Source organism: Daphnia carinata, chromosome 7, assembly GCF_022539665.2.
Source record: "Daphnia carinata strain CSIRO-1 chromosome 7, CSIRO_AGI_Dcar_HiC_V3, whole genome shotgun sequence".
NCBI classification, from domain to species: domain Eukaryota; kingdom Metazoa; phylum Arthropoda; class Branchiopoda; order Diplostraca; family Daphniidae; genus Daphnia; species Daphnia carinata.
Window position 1 is genome coordinate 8,449,682 of NC_081337.1, and position 22,670 is coordinate 8,472,351.

A 22,670-nucleotide genomic window follows, 5' to 3' on the forward strand; every position below is an offset into this window, starting at 1 on the left:
GTCACTGAATTCTAACAGTCGTCGTTCTTTGTACATAATCAGTTAAAAAGTAAATATAAAAAAAAAAAAAACATTAGCAGATGTACAATTAAAGAATCCATTTCCCTGCCCGCAGTTTTTCTCAGAATGTAATTCTAATACATTTCTGAAGAAAAACCATCGTCAGTTATGGACTCTTACGGCATCCTAACAGCTTATTCAGTCTCATATCCGGTAATTGTATCGGTTACCTTTGGAGCCGCAGCCGAATTCCGATCAAGAACCTTCATAGAAAAAGATAAGGTGTTTGTTTGTCCTTCTTAACCATGTAATTAATTATTTATTCTCAACACTAGTGCTGAAGATGGATTACCGCCACTACGATTGTCTTCTGGTGGTCGTAATGTCAAACGGATAAAAGTGGGAAAAGCAATCCGTTCGATACACACGACATTAAAGAAGTTCGGGCTCACCTCGCACCGGATAATTATTCTCAACTAATCGGCAAACACCTAATTTTCGTTCAAGCTAGTATTACGATAGAAAACTGTTTGAAAATATTCTCTTATAATTTATTAAATAAAGGTTTGCCAAGGATTTGAAAATGTGAAAGGCCAGCACGGCAAGACAGTTTTGGTGTCTTGAAAACAAGTGATGGGCCAGAAGCTGCTTTGTTCGATTCCAACGTAAGTAGATATCCTGTTTGCTAATCTAGCAATTCCAGATGATACTGCTAGTTTTCCTTTTCAACCCATAACCACGTGATAGCTGTTTAGCAACCAAATGCAACGAAAAATAAATCTTGGAAAAATTTTTATGATAGTTTCAAGTGCGAAACAAAGTCCGTGATGATAAAAATGTGGCACAAAAACATGGTAACTGAAAAATTGCGCAAGACGATATTTATCAGAATACCATATCGCCCTTTTTCAGAGAGTACTATTTCAAACATTTTTATCCCGTTTGTAGCTCGTCTATCATTAGATTCAGTGTATGGTTCGTTGTGATAACAGTTGTTTCCTTTTATCTGTAGTGGTCCTTCACTGGCTCGTGCATCGAAATATCGTTCACTGCTGACACTTGCACACTTGCCTACAACACGAAGATGGACCTAACTGACGCAAATGCTACCGGGGAACACACCCCTACTGCTGTTCATCCACAAAATGAGTATGACATTATTTCTACTTTTCTTTTTAGCTTTTAACATTTCTGACAAAACTAGATATTTTCAGAAAACCGACTCGCCAGGTATCTATTCCAGTCGATCGTGATGCGCGTGTTTACAACATGCAACATAAGCGTAGAGGTAAAGCCTACATTTTCAACCACGATCTTTTCGACGCATCGTTGAATCTTAGTGAACGAGTTGGATCGAAAACCGACGTATCGAATCTGGAACGTGTGTTATCCCAACTAGATTTCGAGGTGTCGTGTTTCCATAACTATGGCATTACTAGTGTCAACAGGAAAATCAAGCAATGTAATGTTACCTTACGTGTTTCGTCTGCAAGAATAGTGATTTGATTTTGAATGTTAGTGGCAGAGCATGATCACACTGACAATGATTGCGTCGTGGTCATCGTGCTGTCACATGGAATGCATGGTACAATTTATGCATCGGATTCTTTCTACCATTTCGACGACCTGTGGCGTCCGTTCACGTCGGATAAATGTCCAAGTTTAGCAGGAAAGCCAAAACTGTTCTTCATACAGGTATTTCGATTGTTAGAATTAACAGTTTTCGCCTAATTCATCATACATCTAACAGGCATGTCAAGGCAACAAAAAGGATGTGGGATTAACCGTGCAGTTCGATTCTAATAAAATGGACTCAGTTGCTCCTCAAGAATATTCCATCCCAACAATGGCTGATTTCATGATGGCCTATTCTACTATTCCCGGTGATTGTGAATTATTATTTAGCTAGAGATATTAACATAAATTTATTGTCTTTGTTTGCTTTTGTCAATAGGATACGTGTCTTGGCGCAACACGGAAAATGGCTCATGGTTCATTGAAGCTCTTTGTGAAATATTCAAAACATATGGCCGGGAAGAAGATTTGCTCTCGATGATGACAATGGTACTACTAAAAGTGGCCACGCTGGGAAGAGGGTATTCTCAAATTCCATGCGTCGTAAGCCAACTCATACGCCGTGTCTATTTCCCCTCCAAACCCACCTGTAAGTAGTTCTTTAAAAGAACGTAAACTACCATACAAGTTTTTACTTAATCTCGCTCTAGTACTACCTCTTCTAAAGCGAATTGTACGGCATTCCACTAATATCTCCCAGATACTAAAAAAAAATCTTGTTAACGCACCCTGTGTAATTTTCAGTGTCCATTTAAATGCATCAGAAAATATGCCACATATTATTCGGAAACATTCGAATTTATGCATGACATTCTGTTCGTCAGCGAATTTCGAGGCTTTTTCTTTCGCGTAAAGTAAATTTTGCGTGTGAGCAAACTTGTTAAAGATGGGATCTGTTTTTCCCCAAGTTCGCTTTCGAATGAAATGGCAACTTTTCTTTGGACAGTTGTCATCATGGAGAGGAAATCGTCTTCTTGGTTTTCCTCCGAGTCCAAGACGTTACAAAGAGATTCGAGGAACCAGGTTCGGTAAGCGCCGTAATCTGTCGTAAAAACATAATCGATTAAGATATTCAACGACTGAAGTAGATTTTTGACAGAATACTAGAAACAGTAGCATATGCGATTAAAAAATCTGCGTGTGTTGATAATTTGTATGGAATGTTTGGCCCATCCATTGCACTTGCGCTAATACTACGGTTGGCACGAAGGGGGATAAGGGTTCCCCCGTCCACCGAATCACCTCGACACGCCTGTTAGCCGATTAGATTCATTGTAAACGAGAAATTTGATTTACTACGATAGTTGTTAATGGAAAAGCAAACCTGGACGATGAATATTTTTGGTTTTCCTGCAAGAGTGCGACATTTTTCAGCGGTGAACAGTAATCGCAATGGATCGAGATTGTAGTGCGTGTCACGGGCATATAGCTTATCGTTGAATCCGTGAGTCATGAAGACAAACAGAATGCAGTCGCTGTTCTGGTGGTTTGCGTTTGCCGCTGAAATGAATGGTAAAACAAAGTATGATACACACGAAATTGAATTCTTAACCCACCTACCTTTCGTGATTTCCTTGCAGATTTTTTTGTATTTCAAGTTTGTAAAAACCTTAACTGTGAACTCCAAACGATCATCTAAAACATTAGATAACCTTTTGAGCAAGTCCCCGTCGTTTTCTCTTTTGTCTAACTGTAAATTCAAATCGAATTCTGTGTGATGAAAAATGTATGCATCGCCGCGTCTCTTGTGGTTCATATCGTAGCATCGGGTGTCTTTATCTACAGGTACGATGGTAATAGGGTAATCCACGCAATCCTGGCTTGAAAAGTTGCTTGTCGATCTGATAATTGTAATTTTTTGTTTACTAAATTGATAAAAGATAGTTTTCTACTTACTGCTGTGACTGCGTTGCCGATGATGTTGCGTTAGTCGCTTGGTTTAGAATTGAAGCCTCTACGGGAGGGACTGGCTGGGCGTCAACAAAATCATTTGAACTCATTCTTGAAGTAAAATTAGTTTATCTAAGAGAGTTGGGCAAATTTGCATGTGGCCTATCGGACGCGTTTTCGCTGAGTGAGAACCCATTTGAGATGACAAGTTAACGCAGAGAATAATTTTAACTTGCCTTCTTATCTGAATGGTGTTGCTTTTTTATGTGCCTTTTATCAATTAAAGGCGTGTCTGTTTACATTTCCTGTTTTCCACTATTTTTAATTTAATCCGCTTTGCTTTCTTGGAAAGTTCTGGTTGTAAACAATGTTTGTATTTCAGGTCAAATAGAAGCCAGTCACAAGTAAACCAGTAAGCTGCATTAGATGAAACCTTTCGTGCTAAAAGCAGTGCCGTTTATTCACCGGAGACGACAGAGCATAGTGGCAAATGCTTTATCAGCAATTCTCGAATTGAGCAATGTATTTCAATAGCGGGACAATAACAAGATAACAAAAAAAAAATAGAAGGTATCAAATTTAAAGAAATTTCTCCACCACTTATCTGGTCACTATTGGATACCAAACTTGTAGACGATAGTGCGATGATACACTTCACCTGGTTGAAGAACAGATTCTGGAAAATGTGGCTGGAAATGCAGAGCTGACTTGTACTTGTTACTGGTACAGGGTAATTGTTAAAAGAAGCGAAATTACCTGATTGACAGCGTCAGGGAAATTTTGGGCTTCAATGGCCAATCCACCGTGAGTTGAGTAAATCGAGCCGTCTTTGCCAACTAACGAACCATCTGCTGGAAAGCCATTACCCGTATAAATTTGACAACCTGGTTGATCACTGAATAACTCCAACATTCGACCGGACTCGGAATGCCAAATTTTGGCTACCAAGGGGAGTTTGTTGTCGAACTTGATCGTGCTATCATTGATGACAAAGTTATGATCGTAGCCACCCCCCGGAATTTTCTCGATAACGTCTCTCAGTAGCGTTTCTGATCTTAAGTCAAAAACCGTACCGTCCACATTAGCGAGCTGTCCAGTAGGGATCTGCCCAGAGTCAACGGGGGTGTATTGATTAGCAGATAGTAGAATGTGATGATTCAGCAGTTGCTGACTTCCAGCATTATGACCGGCCAAATTGAAATACGAATGATTGGTGAGATTGACTGGTGTTGGCCTGTCTGCCAGCGCTCTGTAATCTATTATTAACTCGCTGGAATCGGTTAACCTATAGCCACCAATTTTTAATGGCATATTTCCTACATTGTTAAAGCGTGTTGTCATATTTACGTGTACGTCACTTGAACGAACAGATGACCGGGGTAACCCTCTTCCATGTGGGGACTCGAATGAGTGAAAGTGATCCTTCCATCTCGGTGAGCATAGGCTTGCCAAACTACCTTATCGAATCCCACATTTCCTCCGTGCAGGTGATTATCGCCGTTGTTTTTTGCTAGTTGATATTCTATACCTTGTAAATTAAAATGCCCTTTTGCTATTCTATTGGCTACTCGCCCTACTGTAGAGCCAAAGTAAGGGTTTTCAGATTTGACATACCCTGTGGGAAAACATTCAAATGTAGCATGCACAAGCATTCAAACTTAACCCATTTACCTACCTGCCATATCGTCAAAACCCAGTACGACATCACGAAGATCTCCTTTCTTGTTCGGAACGAAAACATTGGTAATTGAGGCACCATAGGTGATGAGTTGCACCTTAACTCCAAGTGGATTAGTCAACGTGAATTTGGTAACAAGTTGGATTCCGTCCGACGTTTTTATTTCACCGAATACTTCCTGTGTCACTTGAATCGATAAGGAATTCATTATCCTCTTCGTGAAAAGGATCAGTTATCTACGTCTGGTATTTTTCTGCAGGGGATTCAAATACCTACATACATCACTTTTTGCCACTGTGAGGAGACGGGGAGAGAATAAGACATGAGCAAGTGCTTACGTGTCTGCAGTTGTTCAATAAAAAAAAAATAAATAAATAGCACCATCTAACGACCATTACGCAGTTTCATACATTTCAAGAACCAATTTTTACTTCTGAGTAGTTAATAAAAAAAATTTTAATGTGTCCCAACTTTATTTTTTTTTTTTTTTACGTTTAGTATATGGCAATCCGTTTTACATAAAAAAAAAAATGGCGGAAAAAAAAAATCGCACTTTTTTCTTTTTTTCCGACACGTAGCCATCTACCGCTCAGACTCGTTATTACTGGCGTAGGCTATTTCAGTCCATACGATATCTGTTACCCTGGGTTTAAACCTCAGTAGATGTGTAAAAATGAAGGAGAATAAATGTAGAAAAGAATTTTGCAGTATTGCATTTCAGTTTTATTCTAAGTGAAAATGCAAGTCCGCAAGTGACTAGAAAAAAGCCAACTTTGCATCGTATGATTCATGGCTCATTGGTAGAGCATCGGCGCGGTATGCCGAACATCCAGGGTTCGATCCTTGGATAAATATTGAATGCTTACAGATAAACGATAAACAAATGGATACAATGCTTACCATTAAAGGTATCCCAATGCTTACCATCAAAGGTGGCCAAAACAATAAAGGTGAATTGAGCAAGCTAAATAAAAAAAAAGTGATAAATTTTATGTGTAAACACAGCGAAGGCAGACAATGAAAGAAACAAATTTTGGAAAAAAGGTAGGGTAAAACGGATTGCCATAAAAAACTACAATGCCAAAAAATATGGCAATCCGTTTTACACAAAAAAAAAAAAAAAAAATCACACTTTTTTCTTTTTTTCCGACACGTAGCCATCTACCGCTCAGACTCGTTATTACTGGCCTAGGCAATTTCAGTCCATTGGATGCCATTCGCAGTTAGTTCAGTAGCGTGGATGGAGAATAACGCGTGGCTGGAGGAACAATTGAAAAATGGATAAGATAATACAACAAAAGGATGGTAAGTATAAACATTATTATATTGGTTTTCAATTATTACTTATTGTTTATTAGATCAAATTATGAAGCTGCAGGCCCAATTATTGGAACAACACAAAATATTAGATAACAGCAAAGCTAAGGATGGTAAGGCCTAATACGTAATGATTCTATTTATTTGCTTTTATTCATTTGTGTTTTGTAGCTCAAATTTTGAGTCTACAAGCTCAGCTAGGGGAAAAGAACCAATTGGAATGGAACAGTTTCCAAACAGTGAAGGAGGTTTTTCCAAACTCATCCCTAACTGAACATGAGGATGAATTGGCATTAGGCGAACACAGTCAGGTACCTAAACTTTTCAAATAAGAATTCAAAATAAGTATAGAATTTTAACAAACAATTATTTATTGTTTAGTTATTCAGTCTACCACCTGACAGTGTGTTAAAGTTAAATTCTGTTAGTGCTGCACTAAAAGAATTGTTAGTAATAAGTCCATGCAGCAAAGGAAGTGAACAATTGTGGGACTGTATTTGGGCTGAAAATGGGTGTGGTAGGGAAACCCAGCAATAGCACGAGTTCAACATAAAACATGAATTGGGTACGTTTCGGTTTTTTGTCTATCGAAAAACTATTTTTAATGCTATTATTTTGCATTCACAGAATTTTAGTGGGGGATCAAGTCAAGTCTGGAAGTGTTACAGGATGGAAGAGTGAGCCTCCAGTTGAAAAACACTGAAAGTGCATTACCATTAAGGTATGAGGTAAAGTAGAATATGCAAATTGTCTAATGAGAAGTACCATCTTGTGTGAATGAATCCTGTGTAACAGCAATCCTTTATAGTTCTGTCACAGCTAGAAGCCTCAAATAATTCTGCTTCTCTTGCTAAAGAACAACTTGTCCTTTACATTCAGAGTGTTGGTGAAGCTGGGTACTTAAATGGCCCTAAAGATGTTTCATTGCGTTGGCATTGCAGCGATGAACATCATACATAGACTTTTTAGGTATGAAAGGAATTTTCTTGAAAATTTTTTGAATTTATGACAAAGCATTTCTCCTGCCTTTTGCCAACCATGTCTAATCTATAAAAAAAATTTATCCAATAGGAAAGGATTTTCAGCATACTGGGAACACAACTATCAACAATGCAACATTCTAGGGGTGCTATTTTATCATTCAAGAGCCTTATACAATGATTTTCATCTGCAATTTGTATGGCCTTTCCCAAGCTTCTGCCAGAAGTTGAATCTATAAGTCATGTAAGTCACATGAGCAACAATTGAGATGCTTAATGGTGTTGTTTTTCTTTTCTCAGCATAGGTTAATAGTAACATTGGATCTGAAAAGATTCTTGGTTGGGGCATGACACTGAATAAATTTTAATGATTGAATGGATGACATGACATTTCTATACTTCATTCGGATTCCCGAGACGGTATTTTATATTTAAAAAATTGAAGTGCATATCTGGGCTCCCTTCCTTTCCGTAGCCCCGTTTCCCCTTGACTCGTAATAAGCCCGTAGGGGGTCATGCCCCTACTGTACGGTATATATAAAAACAACATATACCGAGGTTTGGAGGGCTCTGGCCGGAAAGGGGACGTGGATGTCCGCTTAGTCCGATGATGTGTTCACGGAGGGCTCTGTGGCTACCCACAAATCCGAACTAAAGGTTAATCGCTCCTGTAAAAATGTTCCAAATCTTCAGCTCTTCTTCCGGCTTCTCTTAGCCAATCACCGGGTAATCTCCCCGGTGGGTCAACAAGGCAGTGTCTCCCCCTGCCTGGGTTGACGGCAACTTTTGAAAGGGCTATTGTGCCTTTTTAAAGTTGCAAAAATAATTGTAATGTGCAGAGAATTGTCAATAAAATTTTTTTTATAAAATATTTTTTCCAAAATTTGTTTCTTTCATTGTCTGTGTCAGCTGTGTTCACACATTACATTTATCAACTTTTATTATTTTTGCTTTGCTTTATTTGTTTTTGTCACCTTTGATGATAAGCATTGTTTCCATTGGTTTATCGTTTATCTGTAAGCATTCTATTATTACCCAGGGATCGATCCTTGGATGTTCGGCATACCGCGCCGATGCTCTACCAATGAGCCATGAATCATATGATGTCAAGTTGGCATTTTTCTAGTCACTTGTGGACTTGCATTTACACTTTTAATAAAACTGATATGCAATTCTGCAACACACTCTTCTACATTTATTCTACTCCATCTTTACACATATCTCTACTGAGGTTTGAACCCAGGTTAACAGGTATCGCAGCTAAAGGCTCTACCACAGAGCTATGAAGGTTATGAAAGGAATCGAAAGATAAACATATAGTTGTGAAAGACTGCATTAACATCCTACATGATAACATATGATATGCGATAATAAAATGTTCAAATATATCTCGTGGCTCAATGGTAGAGCATCGGCGTTGCACGCTGAATGTCTGGGGATCGGTTCCCATACGAGTAAAACAAAGTACAAAATTACTTCAAAAAATATCGAGATATTACACGTTGTTCCTTGAATCTAAATTGAATAATTCAAAGAGTGTAATAAATAATAATTGAATACTTGCAGATAAACGATAAACCAATGGAAATAATGCTTATCATCAAAGGTGACAAAAACAAATAAAGCAAAGCAAAAATAATAAAAGTTGATAAATGTAATGTGTGAACACAGCTGACACAGACAATGAAAGAAACAAATTTTCCAAAAAAATATTTTATAAAAAAAATTTTATTGACAATTCTCTGCACATTACAATTATTTTTGCAACTTTAAAAAGGCACAATAGCCCTTTCAAAAGTTGCCGTCAACCCAGGCAGGGGGAGACACTGCCTTGTTGACCCACCGGGGAGATTACCCGGTGATTGGCTAAGAGAAGCCGGAAGAAGAGCTGAAGATTTGGAACATTTTTACAGGAGCGATTAACCTTTAGTTCGGATTTGTGGGTAGCCACAGAGCCCTCCGTGAACACATCATCGGACTAAGCGGACATCCACGTCCCCTTTCCGGCCAGAGCCCTCCAAACCTCGGTATATGTTGTTTTTATATATACCGTACAGTAGGGGCATGACCCCCTACGGGCTTATTACGAGTCAAGGGGAAACGGGGCTACGGAAAGGAAGGGAGCCCAGATATGCACTTCAATTTTTTAAATATAAAATACCGTCTCGGGAATCCGAATGAAGTATAGAAATGTCATGTCATCCATTCAATCATTAAAATTTATTCAGTGTCATGCCCCAACCAAGAATCTTTTCAGATCCAATGTTACTATTAACCTATGCTGAGAAAAGAAAAACAACACCATTAAGCATCTCAATTGTTGCTCATGTGACTTACATGACTTATAGATTCAACTTCTGGCAGAAGCTTGGGAAAGGCCATACAAATTGCAGATGAAAATCATTGTATAAGGCTCTTGATTGATAAAATAGCACCCCTAGAATGTTGCATTGTTGATAGTTGTGTTCCCAGTATGCTGAAAATCCTTTCCTATTGGATAAATTTTTTTTATAGATTAGACATGGTTGGCAAAAGGCAGGAGAAATGCTTTGTCATAAATTCAAAAAATTTTCAAGAAAATTCCTTTCATACCTAAAAAGTCTATGTATGATGTTCATCGCTGCAATGCCAACGCAATGAAACATCTTTAGGGCCATTTAAGTACCCAGCTTCACCAACACTCTGAATGTAAAGGACAAGTTGTTCTTTAGCAAGAGAAGCAGAATTATTTGAGGCTTCTAGCTGTGACAGAACTATAAAGGATTGCTGTTACACAGGATTCATTCACACAAGATGGTACTTCTCATTAGACAATTTGCATATTCTACTTTACCTCATACCTTAATGGTAATGCACTTTCAGTGTTTTTCAACTGGAGGCTCACTCTTCCATCCTGTAACACTTCCAGACTTGACTTGATCCCCCACTAAAATTCTGTGAATGCAAAATAATAGCATTAAAAATAGTTTTTCGATAGACAAAAAACCGAAACGTACCCAATTCATGTTTTATGTTGAACTCGTGCTATTGCTGGGTTTCCCTACCACACCCATTTTCAGCCCAAATACAGTCCCACAATTGTTCACTTCCTTTGCTGCATGGACTTATTACTAACAATTCTTTTAGTGCAGCACTAACAGAATTTAACTTTAACACACTGTCAGGTGGTAGACTGAATAACTAAACAATAAATAATTGTTTGTTAAAATTCTATACTTATTTTGAATTCTTATTTGAAAAGTTTAGGTACCTGACTGTGTTCGCCTAATGCCAATTCATCCTCATGTTCAGTTAGGGATGAGTTTGGAAAAACCTCCTTCACTGTTTGGAAACTGTTCCATTCCAATTGGTTCTTTTCCCCTAGCTGAGCTTGTAGACTCAAAATTTGAGCTACAAAACACAAATGAATAAAAGCAAATAAATAGAATCATTACGTATTAGGCCTTACCATCCTTAGCTTTGCTGTTATCTAATATTTTGTGTTGTTCCAATAATTGGGCCTGCAGCTTCATAATTTGATCTAATAAACAATAAGTAATAATTGAAAACCAATATAATAATGTTTATACTTACCATCCTTTTGTTGTATTATCTTATCCATTTTTCAATTGTTCCTCCAGCCACGCGTTATTCTCCATCCACGCTACTGAACTAACTGCGAATGGCATCCAATGGACTGAAATTGCCTAGGCCAGTAATAACGAGTCTGAGCGGTAGATGGCTACGTGTCGGAAAAAAAGAAAAAAGTGTGATTTTTTTTTTTTTTGTGTAAAACGGATTGCCATATTTTTTGGCATTGTAGTTTTTTATGGCAATCCGTTTTACCCTACCTTTTTTCCAAAATTTGTTTCTTTCATTGTCTGCCTTCGCTGTGTTTACACATAAAATTTATCACTTTTTTTTTATTTAGCTTGCTCAATTCACCTTTATTGTTTTGGCCACCTTTGATGGTAAGCATTGGGATACCTTTAATGGTAAGCATTGTATCCATTTGTTTATCGTTTATCTGTAAGCATTCAATATTTATCCAAGGATCGAACCCTGGATGTTCGGCATACCGCGCCGATGCTCTACCAATGAGCCATGAATCATACGATGCAAAGTTGGCTTTTTTCTAGTCACTTGCGGACTTGCATTTTCACTTAGAATAAAACTGAAATGCAATACTGCAAAATTCTTTTCTACATTTATTCTCCTTCATTTTTACACATCTACTGAGGTTTAAACCCAGGGTAACAGATATCGTAGCTAAAGACTATACCACAGAGCTATGGTCCTTATGAAAGCAATAGACAGATAAACATATACTTGTGAAGGACTGCATAAACATCCTAGACGATAACATATGATATGCGAAAATAAAATATTTGTATATATCTCGTGGCTCAATGTTAGAGCACCGGCGTTGCACGCTGAATGTCTGGGGATCGGTTCCCATACGAGTAAAATAAAATAAAAATTCAAAATTGCTTCAGAAAATATCCAGGTATTACACGTTATTCCTTGAATCTAACTTGAAGAATTCAAAGAGTGTAATAAATAATATTTGAATACTTACAAATAAACGATAAACCAATGGAAACAATGCTTGCCATCAAAGGTGGCAAAAACAATAAAGTTGAATTGAGCAAGCTAAATAAAAAAAAAGTTGATAAATGTAATGTGTTAACACAGCGAAAACAGACAATGAAAGAAACAAATTTTGGAAAAAAAAATTTATAAAAAAAATTTTATTGACAATTCTCTGCACATTAGAATTATTTTTGCAACTTTAAAAAGGCACAATAGCCCTTTCAAAAGTTGCCGTCAACCCAGGAAGGGGTAGACACTGCCTTGTTGACCCACCGGGGAGATTACCCGGTGATTGGCTAAGAGAAGCCGGAAGAAGAGCTGAAGATATGGAACATTTTTACAGGAGCGATTAACCTTTAGTTCGGATTTGTGGGTAGCCACGTCGCCAACCGTGAAAACATCATCGGACTAAGCGGACCCCCACGTCCCCTTTCCGGCCAGAGCCCTCCAAACCTCGGTATATGTTATTTTTATATATACCGTACAGTAGGGGCATGACCCCCTACGGGCTTATTACGAGTCAAGGGGAAACGGGGCTACGGAAAGGAAGGGAGCCCAGATATGCACTTCAATTTTTTAAATATAAAATACCGTCTCGAGAATCCGAATGAAGTATAGAAATGTCATGTCATCCATCCAATCATTACAATTTATTCAGTGTCTTGCCCCAACCAAGAATCTTTTCAGATCCAATGTTACTATTAACCTATGCTGAGAAAAGAAAAACAACACCATTAAGCATCTCAATTGTTGCTCATGTAACTTACATGACTCATAGATTCAACTTCTGGCAGAAGCTTGGGAAAGGCCATACAAATTGCAGATGAAAATCATTGTATAAGGCTCTTGAATGATAATATAGCACCCGTAGAATGTTGCATTGTTGATAGTTATGTTCCCAGTATATGAAAATCCTTTCCTGTTGGATAAATTTTTTTTTGTAGATTAGACATGGTTGGCAAAAAGGCGGAGAAATGCTTCGTCATAAATTCAAAATTTTTTCAAGAAAATTCCTTTCATACCTAAATAGTCCATGTATGATGTTCATCGCTGCAATGCCAGCAAAGTGAAACATCTTAGGGCCATTTAAGTATCCAGCTTCACCAACACTCGGAACGTAAAGGATATGTTGTTCTTTAGCCAGAGAAGCAGAATTATTAGAGGTTTCTAGCTGTGACACTATGAAGGATTGTACCGGATTTATTAACACAAGATGATACTTCTCATTAGACAATTTGCATTACTCTATTACTTTACCTCATACCTTAACAGTAATGCACTCTCAGTGTTTTTTCAACTACAGGGCAACTCTTCTATCCTGTAACACTTCCAGACTTGACTTGATCCCCCGCTAAAATTCTGTGAATGCAAAATAATAGCATTAAAAATACTTTGTCGGTAGACAAAAAACCATGAAGTACCTAATCCATGTTTGATGTTGAACTCATGCCATTTCTGGGTTTCCGTACCACACCCATTTTCGGCAGTCTTTATGGTATGGTAATATTAATCTAAGCCACATGTACCACTATGAAATGGATGTTCAAAAGCAAATAAAAACCTGTTGAGATGGATATCAGGAGAATCAGAATAGATCTCAATCAATTTCAGTTATTCTTTTCCCTATAGTACTTAGTGACATAGCATAATAGATATACCTGCCTCAATTCAGAACCATAGACCAACAAAAAAGAACACAGAAATGTAGCTGTAAAAGCAGATCACTTTAGAACACAGGATCAGGTATAGTTCATCTAAGAGTAGACCTAAAATGCAAAGACAAAAATATTGGGCATAATTGCAGTTTACCAAACACAGTGGCAAAATAAAATAATTGTCAAAGAAAGACATATGCACACTTGGGTTGGCGAATGGGTAAGTCTGATGCAATGTATGGCAATCCGTTTTACCTCCCCCCCCCCAAAAAAAAAAAAATATCGGCCATTCTTTCTGTTTTACTGCTACCCACCGCTAGATGCCGATAGCAGTGAAATAGAAAAAAAAGGCCGATATTTTTTTTTGGTGGGGGGGTAAAACGGATTGCCATACATAAACTGACCGAAAAAATTTTTAAGCCCGACTAAATAAGTTCGACTAAATAAGCCCGACTAAATAAGTCCGACTAAACAAGCCCGACTTTTCTCAGTCGGGCTTAAAAATTTTTCTGAAAAAACTGAAACCCATCGGAATTGGTTAAATATCTCAGGATATACTCAAAATTGAATGCTGATTCCGGAAAAATTGCTATTTTTTTCATTAAGTTAATCGTTTTTGAAATACACTGAATATTTGACGCAATGCTAGCGCGCCAGTATGGTACAGCGCTAGCGTGATGTAGTAGAAATATTCGGTGTATGTTGACTCAATGCTATCGCCATCTACCGGTCATATTTCTAGTTAGTTCTCTACATACACTCACCACTATAATATAAAAAATACACGTTATTAGGCTACTCAACATGTTTCGTATATTTGACGTTCCGTAGCAGACGATATTGCTTTGTGAGCACAGCAAACCTTAATTTAAGTTCTGTAATTCGCTGACAGTTCACAACAAAGGCACCGGAATTTTAAATAAATTGATCGTTACTGTTCTTGTGTTATCCCCTTATTCGGCGCAAATGTGTTCGCGGTCATTAACGCAGCTTGATAGCGACAATGATGATGTTGAGGAGGAGCGGAACCCCCATGGTAAAATTGTATATATTCCATTATATCTATTTATACAAATATGAATTATTTCCTAATCCTATTTCAGAAACTCCAGAAAAGGAAATTCTTTGGGCTGCAGCTGAAGGAGATATAAGTATAATTAGAAATTTACTTCAAAATAATCCAGCTCTGGTGCACGTGAAAGATCGGGATGGCTATAGTGCTCTTCACAGAGCTTGTTATGAAAATCATGTGAATATTGTGGAATTATTACTGAAACACAAATCCAACATAGGTGCAGTAACTAATGAATTGTGGCAACCATTGCATTCAGCTAGCAAATGGAATAGCAGTTCGTGTGTGTCATTATTGTTGGAATGGGGTACAAGTATCAATGCAGTTACAAAGGGTGGGCTTACACCTCTGCATTTGGCGTCATCTAATTCAACTGCTTATGAAACATTAGTTGTCTTGTTAAACTACCCATTGGTCAATCCAAGTATTTTAAGTAACAATGGTGAAACAGCTTGTGAAATTTCCCGTAGATGTGGTCCGTACTCGCGACTTTTTGATATGGTAAATGAAGCTTTGAACGAAATATAAACTCGTTTGACAGTCATGACGTTCGGACCTCAGTAATATGTTACTTCTAAAGGTAAAATCCACAAGAAAGTTTAATATTAAAATAGCCTAAAATGTTTTAAATCCACCTGTTGTTTTTATGCTGTTCAGTTCAGCATAAAGTAAATATTTGGTGATGGTCTTGCCTATAGTAATTCTAAAACACAAGGAAGACAACAGAAGTTCCTTAAGGGTAGAGCGAAATTTGATTTCCTATTTATTATTTACATTATCTATGCTACTTCGTTTCTTTTACATTAGAAATCCTTAACTGCACAATGAGCATGAGTCAAGGAATGCTTTATTAGAGGTTGACTATCATTTAACAGTGCTTGACGAGCATGGCAATTGGTTTGATAAAAAAAATAATTTCGTGTAACCTGTCTTGTTATTTAAAAAAAAGGGGGGGGGGGAGGCAAACAATCGACATGGGTGGTAAAAAGGATGAGGAGATTGGACAAAGATAATCTGAGCAATTTTCAAGGACACTTGGTATATCTTATGTACACAAGATGGGAAATCCACTTTACAGACCCTAGACACAAAAATAAGTCTTCTAGTGAGCCACATGCATTTATAGACTCTAGAGCGGCAAGCTGACTTATTCCGTCTTAGAATGTATAGGTTTACTGGAGCATTAAGTTCTCCAGGTGCTTTTGAAGAATGAAATCCTTGACAGCACCGAAAACTTTGTTGATATTTTCGGTATCCACAGCAGTGGTAAAATGATGGTAAAGGACTTGATGGCTATTACGTCGGGCGGAAACGAACATGTTTAAAATGAAGGCTTGAACTTTAGACAAATCATATGGGTCATCCTGCAAATAACATAACATACAGCAAATATATATTTTAAAAAACATTAATACATTTATACAAATTAATATAAAGGAACTGCATTACCTTGTAATCAGGGAAATAGTGAGCAATATTTGACGCTCGTGTCGAAAGCTTGGCAGTAAGAAGATCTGTTTTGTTCAGGAATAGGATAAAGGCAACAGACAGCAAATAGCGAATGTTGACGATTGTATCAAATATGTTTATAGACTCCTCTAGTCGTTTCGTTCGTCTTTGATACCACAAAATATTAGCATTTTCGAAGTAGGAATGAACAAAATTTTACACTTTTACCTATCTTCCATTAGAACTTGGTCATACTCAGAAGAGGATACCAAAAACAGGATTGCTGTTACTGAATCAAAACACTGAAGCCACTTTTGCCTTTGTGACCGTTGGCCGCCAACGTCTACGAACCGAAACGGGATGGAATTGATGTTCATAACGAATTCCGTTACTCCTTTGGTTGCTTTGCGCGCGTGAAGGATGTCCTGATTATTCGGCAGATAGTCCTACAAATAAATAAAATAGTTTATTGAAAGCAACACCAAAAAACACGGCGGATTGCAATTGGTAGCAATCGTTTGTTTCCATAACTTACCTTTACAGCGATCCGTTCAAGATTTTCAAAAAAATACTTTACAGAATCACTCTGCAAAGAAAATGTGTCATTAGTCGCATGCAAAATAATGCAACCTTTTCACTTTATGTGCAGTAGATGATTATGGCAGCTTGGTATTGCAGATTATGTAACAAATAATGAAGATACATGAAATTTGCTGTTATGAATTTCGAATACTGAAGAAAGCAGATCATTTTGCTTAATGCTCCAGAACTTTATTTGTAATAAAGCTAACATGGTAATAAAAATGAATAAAAGTATGAACCTGGTTAGACTTACAAGTTGGAATTCTCTTCTTCTCTCGTAAGCTTCTCTAATACCATGATCTTGCCATAGTTGTTGAATGTAGACGGCATATTCCATGAACACTTTTGTGTCAAATTGCATGACGTTGTCTACTCTAAGAAGGAATGGGGCTAGACTGGCATTGTTTTCATTTTCCCATGGAATTTGTAATTTTTCTCGAGCATCAACCAGGACTCTCATGCCTCGAATGATATTCTGGTATACAATTGACTGGAATTCCTGAATGGCCTCTGTTTCAAATCTGACTCCATGAATGATTCTCATCTGCTTCAGAAATGTTGATTTGCCCGATTCGCCAGCTCCAAGAAGCAGAAGTTTAACTTGGCGCCGGTTGCTCTGCTTCTCTCTCTCGATGGCTTTGTCGATCTTCAGGCTTCTATTTATTTGCTCAATCTCTTCGTCTGAATACTTCCAGTGCAGACAGCAGTGAATTAGAGCCGCCATTTTTTTTAGACTGAATATCTTGTTTATCACTTGCTCATGACACTCAAACCGGAACAAAACGTAATTTGTTTACCCCGCCTATTTGTGTTGCAACTATCCAGAACAAGTTCAAAATGAATACGGCAACAAAAGCCAAGATATTGTTATGTGGGGGGCGTTGCAATAGCAAAATCCTACGCCACCATCTGGTGGCGCGAAATCGCAACCTTACCCCTTTATTTCCACCAAAACGACAGGATGGAAAACAACGAAGTATAACATAGACGAAAAACTTAAGGCATGCTGCTTGTAGACATTGTGCAAACCCTTCCATAGTTAGACTTAAGGGTTGCGGTGTTGACCGTTTACACCATATCTGCTATGAAGGCAGACAAATGTAGGATCTTGTACGTATTATTGGCTAGCTATAGTTCTCGCGACTGGTTCAACAAGGAAATTGATCTCAATTTCGTAGAAGGGCAAAGTCTGAGCGAAAACTGATCTGCTTGTTTGTATTGAAATGTCGTCTGTCGATCGAAAGATGGATTGCCAACTTTTACAATCTAAATTTGTTTGAAATCTTTTATCATGCACTGCTTTATCCATAATAGATACTACAGTTACGGTAGTTAGTAATAAGCAAAAGATGAAAAGATTTAAGAAACCTGCATAATCAGCTTTTACATTTATTAATCGATTCGAGGTGCGAAATCTCTACCATTGAGCGCATCTGCGAAATCTTGTATGAAAATCGATAACCTGTTGACACCCATATTGGTTTTCTCCATTTGCTCTTTCAGTTTTTGTTATTGAGATGTCATCGTGCAAACGCTTGCTATCACAGTATGTTCTATATATCGTGGCATACGTTTTTTCACACTCTTAATAATTATGTATTCGAAAGATAAGGTAATTTAAAAAAAAAACAAATAGTGCGGAAATGGGGATATTCGATAATAACATAGCCCCTTTCTATAAAGTCGAATTAAAAACCACGATTGCACAAACGACGTAATAGGTAACGAGATTAATCGAGGAATTATAGAAAGATCTTTCATGAATTAAAGATCAGATAAAATACAGGCTTGAAGGAAAACGTAACAAAATAAAGTTAAATGATTGAACCATGATATAGGGGAAGATGCATGGGCGAGAGAAGGATAGAGAAACGGAAAAAAGCATCGGGCAGGTGTCTCACCAGGACAATCGTCGGAAATGTAATACGTATGCATCATTGGTGGGTAAAATAAAAATAGAATGTTTATTTACTAGAACTTTTGCTACTAAGATTACTAGTATCCGGCTGGGAAAGGTAATAGTTGACAGCTCTGTTGATGTCACAGTCGGCCGCCAGGGCTAACCGCAGAAGCTCAGGCCGAGACACTTCACTACCTAAAATATCTTCTAAAGCTGAAACACAGTTTTCCAGCAGCTGTTCTTGTTGCTGTATATTTAACAATAAAAAATGATAATAATAAATGCGTAATAAAAAAAAAACAGATACTTCGTTAGTGAAAAACAAAATCATATTATGTTCAAATTGCCAGTACCTCTTGTTCGACCTCAGCTACCACAATCCGCATTTCGTTCGTCAATTCTTGTAAAAGATCGACACTTTCTTTGCTACTGCTACTACTGGAACTGCTGCTGCTGCTTCGGCTACTAATACTTCGGTCACTATTGATGGCCCGCCTGAACGCGAGAATTAGTTTCTAAATACTAAACGACAAAAAATATGGACGTTTCAATACCATATGTCGGCGTCTTTTCCATAACGCAACGAATCTAACCAGTGATGCTTTGATCTAAAAATTACAAATACTTAGGTTGAACAATAAGTAGAAAACAAATAAATATATGGTTGGCTAATACGAATTGGAATTTGACGTATGAAGCTGCACTTGGGACCGCAAATGAGCAGGAAGATCTTCTAGCCCTTCCTTGTCGACCATATCTCCGTGTTTCCATATAAAACTAATACAAGACTCCTAAGCAAAAAACAAACAAAACAAAAACAAAACAAAACAATTATAAGTATAAACTCTACCCACTTTTGCTCGATGCTGCATTACCAAAACTAACAGATTCAGGTTACATCATACAAGCCATTTAAGAAAAACAATTCTTTATTACCTGAAGTTGGGTAGCCGACCATTGGTCAGCAATGGCCAGCATACACAAGACGTTGGAGTTGTCTAAGCGAGACGTCAAAACTGTCTGACAACCACTACTGAGTTGTTCTACCTCAAAACGGTCGGCCATGATTAGCAATTCTATTAGTTGCTCGTTGCTAATGGCTGTTTGATCCAGATGGTCACCATAGAGGAAACGAAGAAACAACGATAGCAGCTGAGATGAACAATCAGGCAATGTGATTTTCCTTGCAATAGAAAAAAAAAGCTGTAGTAAAACGGTGATACTTTCAAAGAACGTATGTAAATACCTATCAATTGCTTCTCGCATTCCGGACAAGAGGGCACGATGGAACCAACGACATCTTGCAGCCAGTACCACACGATGTGCTTTAACCGCATGAACCACTTGGCTCGTATCGGCATCAGACGGAAGTAAAAATTCTAAATCCGAGTTGTTCTTATTTTCGAGAAGCAGCGATACTTGGCGTGCAAGCGGGCTATTGCTCGCCATCGGCTCGCGACACAATGGACCATACATACTCAGTTCACTATTCCTGAAATATCATTTGTCATGGAAACTAAATTTTATAGATTCACACTGTTATTGCTCTAATTACGTAAGCAAAGAGTCGGCTCCAACGCAGTCGGCATTAGGTGGAGAAGCTGCAAATTGTGTGGTCGACGGTCCAGAGTTGTCTAATAGTTCAAGTGCAACAAGTGACAAGTTCAATTCTTCTCGTTGAACCAAATCGCAGACTTGCTGAAGTAAGGCGCGAACATTAGGCTCCGTTTTAAGCTCTCTCAAATGATGAATTGTTTCGTTCTGTCAATAATTATTTTCATTTTAACTAAACAGAAAATCGTAAAGGAAGTTTGTCTTACTATTTTTGAAGAAACATTATAAAAGGTGAATTGAAATTCAGCCACTGTCAGAGATTCATCCAGGGAGGCAATTATTTCTTCTAAACGAAAGATAACTAGCGGAATCTCTTCGACAAATAGTTTGATATTCCTCATTACAGAACGTACTTGCGAAGATACAGTCATTTCTGTATACTTTTCTCTAAAAGTGAAGAGAAATTCTAAGATGGGAATTACAATATTAAAACTAAACTAAATGTACTAACTTTTTATGAGAAAGAAATTTGACGGCCAGTAAAAGCTTCTCGTGCAAGTTCTTCAGTTTGTGAGCTTCTTTATCTAGCAAGGTATCAGCGATAAGGTGACCAGTGTATGTTTCGATCGGGAAAAAAAGAACTATTTGTTCTGTGATATTTAAACATTCAACAGCTAATGCCCAAATGACAGACAAGGCGCCCTCCACCTGAAATTACAGCATGACGAGTTTAGTCGTGAGACAATCATAAGATGAACTATAAAGAGATAACCTCTGGTGCTATGTAGCTGGCTAGGACAAAGTTTTGACTTGCTGAAAGTCCACCAATAAGATTGCGAAAACATTTCAGGAGGCGGTAAACCTGTGAAACGAAAATCGGTAGACGGGAACGAAAAAAGGTCACTATCTCCCGGCGTTCTTCGGAAGAAAAATCCGTTTTGTGCTTTGTGAAAGTCACGCACAGCTGGACAAACCGAACGACAACTAGGACACCCTCTCTGCATAAAGTATGAAACCAGTGCATGAACCCACAAATTTGATTTGTTAAGAGAAATATTGTTTTACCCTAAACTTTGTTTGACGGCTTGCCACAGGCGAGCGGCATTTACGAGCATGTCCGCTTCATTATTGCTATCAAACAAGGAGACCATACGTTCTAATGAAGCATGAATGCTGTTTAACCAGGCCGTGAAGCTCAGCTCGTGCAGCTGTGTTTTTCAGAAAAGATTGGCACAGCCTAACAAGGTTTTCCAGTGCTGGTTGATTTTGGAAGTGCTCAATGCACAATTTTGCTGTTTGGCTGCTTAATGTTGGTGGAAGATGGTAAGAGTAGCTGAAATGTAACATTGTAGAAAGCACAGCTTCGGGTAATCCATTCAAGGATTGCCAATCAAAGTCACCTAGACTAAGGGAGAGAATTGTTCTGTGTACCTGAAACTATTTCAAAAATTTATGAGTAAAACTAAAAAACCACACATATTAAAACTTACTGTATGACCATTTGCTGCACACAATTCAAAATCTGAAAAATAACCTTCTTCCAATGCATGTGTAAGACTGAATGAATTATCAAGAACACTTTGGCTCTTGGTAGCAATTCTTTTGCATGTTAAAATGATGAAAGATTCAAAAAGAAGAACCAATTCTTGGATAGAAGGTGTTTGTATCTAAGATACAAAAGTGAATTGTAATGATAACTTACCATTATTACATAACAATAATACCCTACTCGAAATTCAATAACACTTCCTTTGAATCCAGCAAAGCGGAGGAAGGTTGAATAATGTGATGAGCAGACTTCATAGGTATCACAGAATGAAGGAGGGAAATCAACATTGTGTTCATTTTGCCAAAATACAGAACCACCTTTATCTAACGAAAATTCGATTCCCTTTAATAAACTCTGTAAACTGCTGCCGTCTGCTGCATGACCCTGACAATTGACTATCTAAGGAAGCAAAATTGTAATTCATTAAACTTGTGAACCAAGAAAAAACAACGATAATGCTACCAGCCAAGTTCCATGAAGTTCTTTTGAACCAGAATATCGAGCCATTTTGTCGTTTGATGCCTAGATGTTATGGAAAACTTGGCCTGTCTTTGTGCCGACCATTTAAGTGTGTACTTTTTTACCTTCTGTCACGTCAACCATTGCTACCATCTAGTGGTGATGTTTTGATGCGAGACATTTCCGCTTTCATAGCAAAAATAAATACACGTTGCTTTTAGGGTTAAAGGCCTCGAGACTACTGAACGTTGGAGTATACGATTATACGGGATAGCTATTACAAACCACTTTATCATCATGGGTCTATAAGATGATACAAGCCAATCATCTATGAATCTCGAAGATACGAGTAATCGTACGGGGATGGATGCCTGCCTATCTACCTGTATTACATGGATGGGTGCGAGCGGTTAGACGGGCAGAGGTAAAGGGCGCCTA

At 37.9% G+C, this 22,670-nt stretch overlaps 6 protein-coding genes and 3 long non-coding RNA genes across 12 annotated transcripts; 3 read left to right on the forward strand and 6 right to left on the reverse strand.

Annotated features, from left to right (window-relative positions):
• Positions 1–294: 294 nt before the first annotated feature.
• Positions 295–5,127, forward strand: LOC130687755 (caspase-1-like). Of its 2 annotated transcripts, none has more exons than XM_059496269.1 (9): positions 295–510; positions 565–665; positions 1,013–1,149; positions 1,215–1,462; positions 1,520–1,695; positions 1,751–1,883; positions 1,955–2,168; positions 3,848–4,035; positions 4,099–5,127. In XM_059496269.1, the coding sequence occupies exons 3-8, from the start codon at positions 1,085–1,087 to the stop codon at positions 3,879–3,881; spliced, it is 870 nt and encodes a 289-aa protein (XP_059352252.1). In that variant the 5' UTR covers positions 295–510; positions 565–665; positions 1,013–1,084; the 3' UTR covers positions 3,882–4,035; positions 4,099–5,127. The 2 variants fall into 2 exon arrangements, with proteins under 2 accessions (XP_059352252.1, XP_057366928.1); XM_057510945.2 differs by having other exon boundaries at positions 296–510; positions 1,955–2,164.
• On the reverse strand, positions 2,310–3,660 carry LOC130687659 (caspase-1-like). 2 transcript variants are annotated; one of them, XM_057510847.2, is made up of 5 exons: positions 3,472–3,660; positions 3,136–3,395; positions 2,900–3,075; positions 2,680–2,827; positions 2,310–2,617 (listed from the first exon to the last, which is right to left on the reverse strand). In XM_057510847.2, the coding sequence occupies exons 1-5, from the start codon at positions 3,573–3,575 to the stop codon at positions 2,355–2,357; spliced, it is 951 nt and encodes a 316-aa protein (XP_057366830.1). In that variant the 5' UTR covers positions 3,576–3,660; the 3' UTR covers positions 2,310–2,354. The 2 variants fall into 2 exon arrangements, with proteins under 2 accessions (XP_057366830.1, XP_057366821.1); XM_057510838.2 differs by having other exon boundaries at positions 3,136–3,416.
• LOC130687604 (galactose mutarotase-like) lies at positions 3,862–5,351 on the reverse strand. 2 transcript variants are annotated; one of them, XM_057510782.2, is made up of 4 exons: positions 5,141–5,351; positions 4,813–5,080; positions 4,222–4,750; positions 3,862–4,168 (listed from the first exon to the last, which is right to left on the reverse strand). In XM_057510782.2, exons 1-4 carry the CDS (start codon positions 5,349–5,351, stop codon positions 3,923–3,925), a joined length of 1,254 nt encoding a protein of 417 aa, XP_057366765.1. In that variant the 3' UTR covers positions 3,862–3,922. The 2 variants fall into 2 exon arrangements, with proteins under 2 accessions (XP_057366765.1, XP_057366768.1); XM_057510785.2 differs by having other exon boundaries at positions 3,997–4,154.
• A 1,020-nt stretch (positions 5,352–6,371) lies between these two features.
• Positions 6,372–7,019, forward strand: LOC130687956 (uncharacterized). The gene is made up of 3 exons (XR_009421470.1): positions 6,372–6,448; positions 6,502–6,771; positions 6,842–7,019. It is a non-coding gene; the product is annotated as an uncharacterized LOC130687956 (long non-coding RNA).
• A 3,121-nt stretch (positions 7,020–10,140) lies between these two features.
• Positions 10,141–10,954, reverse strand: LOC130688118 (uncharacterized). Its single transcript, XR_009000325.2, has 3 exons — positions 10,691–10,954; positions 10,437–10,620; positions 10,141–10,374 (listed from the first exon to the last, which is right to left on the reverse strand). It is a non-coding gene; the product is annotated as an uncharacterized LOC130688118 (long non-coding RNA).
• A 2,282-nt stretch (positions 10,955–13,236) lies between these two features.
• Positions 13,237–13,778, reverse strand: LOC130688077 (uncharacterized). The gene is made up of 3 exons (XR_009000303.1): positions 13,671–13,778; positions 13,434–13,573; positions 13,237–13,371 (listed from the first exon to the last, which is right to left on the reverse strand). It is a non-coding gene; the product is annotated as an uncharacterized LOC130688077 (long non-coding RNA).
• Positions 13,779–14,499: 721 nt separating this feature from the next.
• On the forward strand, positions 14,500–15,283 carry LOC130687856 (ankyrin repeat domain-containing protein 49-like). Its single transcript, XM_057511006.2, has 2 exons — positions 14,500–14,703; positions 14,771–15,283. Exons 1-2 carry the CDS (start codon positions 14,634–14,636, stop codon positions 15,265–15,267), a joined length of 567 nt encoding a protein of 188 aa, XP_057366989.1. The 5' UTR covers positions 14,500–14,633; the 3' UTR covers positions 15,268–15,283.
• A 288-nt stretch (positions 15,284–15,571) lies between these two features.
• Positions 15,572–17,687, reverse strand: LOC130687639 (guanine nucleotide-binding protein subunit alpha homolog). The gene is made up of 5 exons (XM_057510816.2): positions 17,024–17,687; positions 16,724–16,774; positions 16,417–16,634; positions 16,189–16,354; positions 15,572–16,103 (listed from the first exon to the last, which is right to left on the reverse strand). The coding sequence occupies exons 1-5, from the start codon at positions 17,492–17,494 to the stop codon at positions 15,912–15,914; spliced, it is 1,098 nt and encodes a 365-aa protein (XP_057366799.1). The 5' UTR covers positions 17,495–17,687; the 3' UTR covers positions 15,572–15,911.
• A 702-nt stretch (positions 17,688–18,389) lies between these two features.
• Positions 18,390–22,387, reverse strand: LOC130688040 (uncharacterized). Its single transcript, XM_057511038.2, is given in 15 exon segments — positions 18,390–18,917; positions 19,024–19,165; positions 19,225–19,278; positions 19,346–19,461; positions 19,607–19,853; positions 19,917–20,162; positions 20,226–20,431; positions 20,491–20,671; positions 20,736–20,932; positions 20,997–21,222; positions 21,290–21,402; positions 21,404–21,661; positions 21,715–21,891; positions 21,954–22,172; positions 22,236–22,387. Coding segments are annotated over 15 exon segments (2,610 nt in total). The 5' UTR covers positions 22,281–22,387; the 3' UTR covers positions 18,390–18,734.
• Between the last annotated feature and the right edge of the window lie 283 nt (positions 22,388–22,670).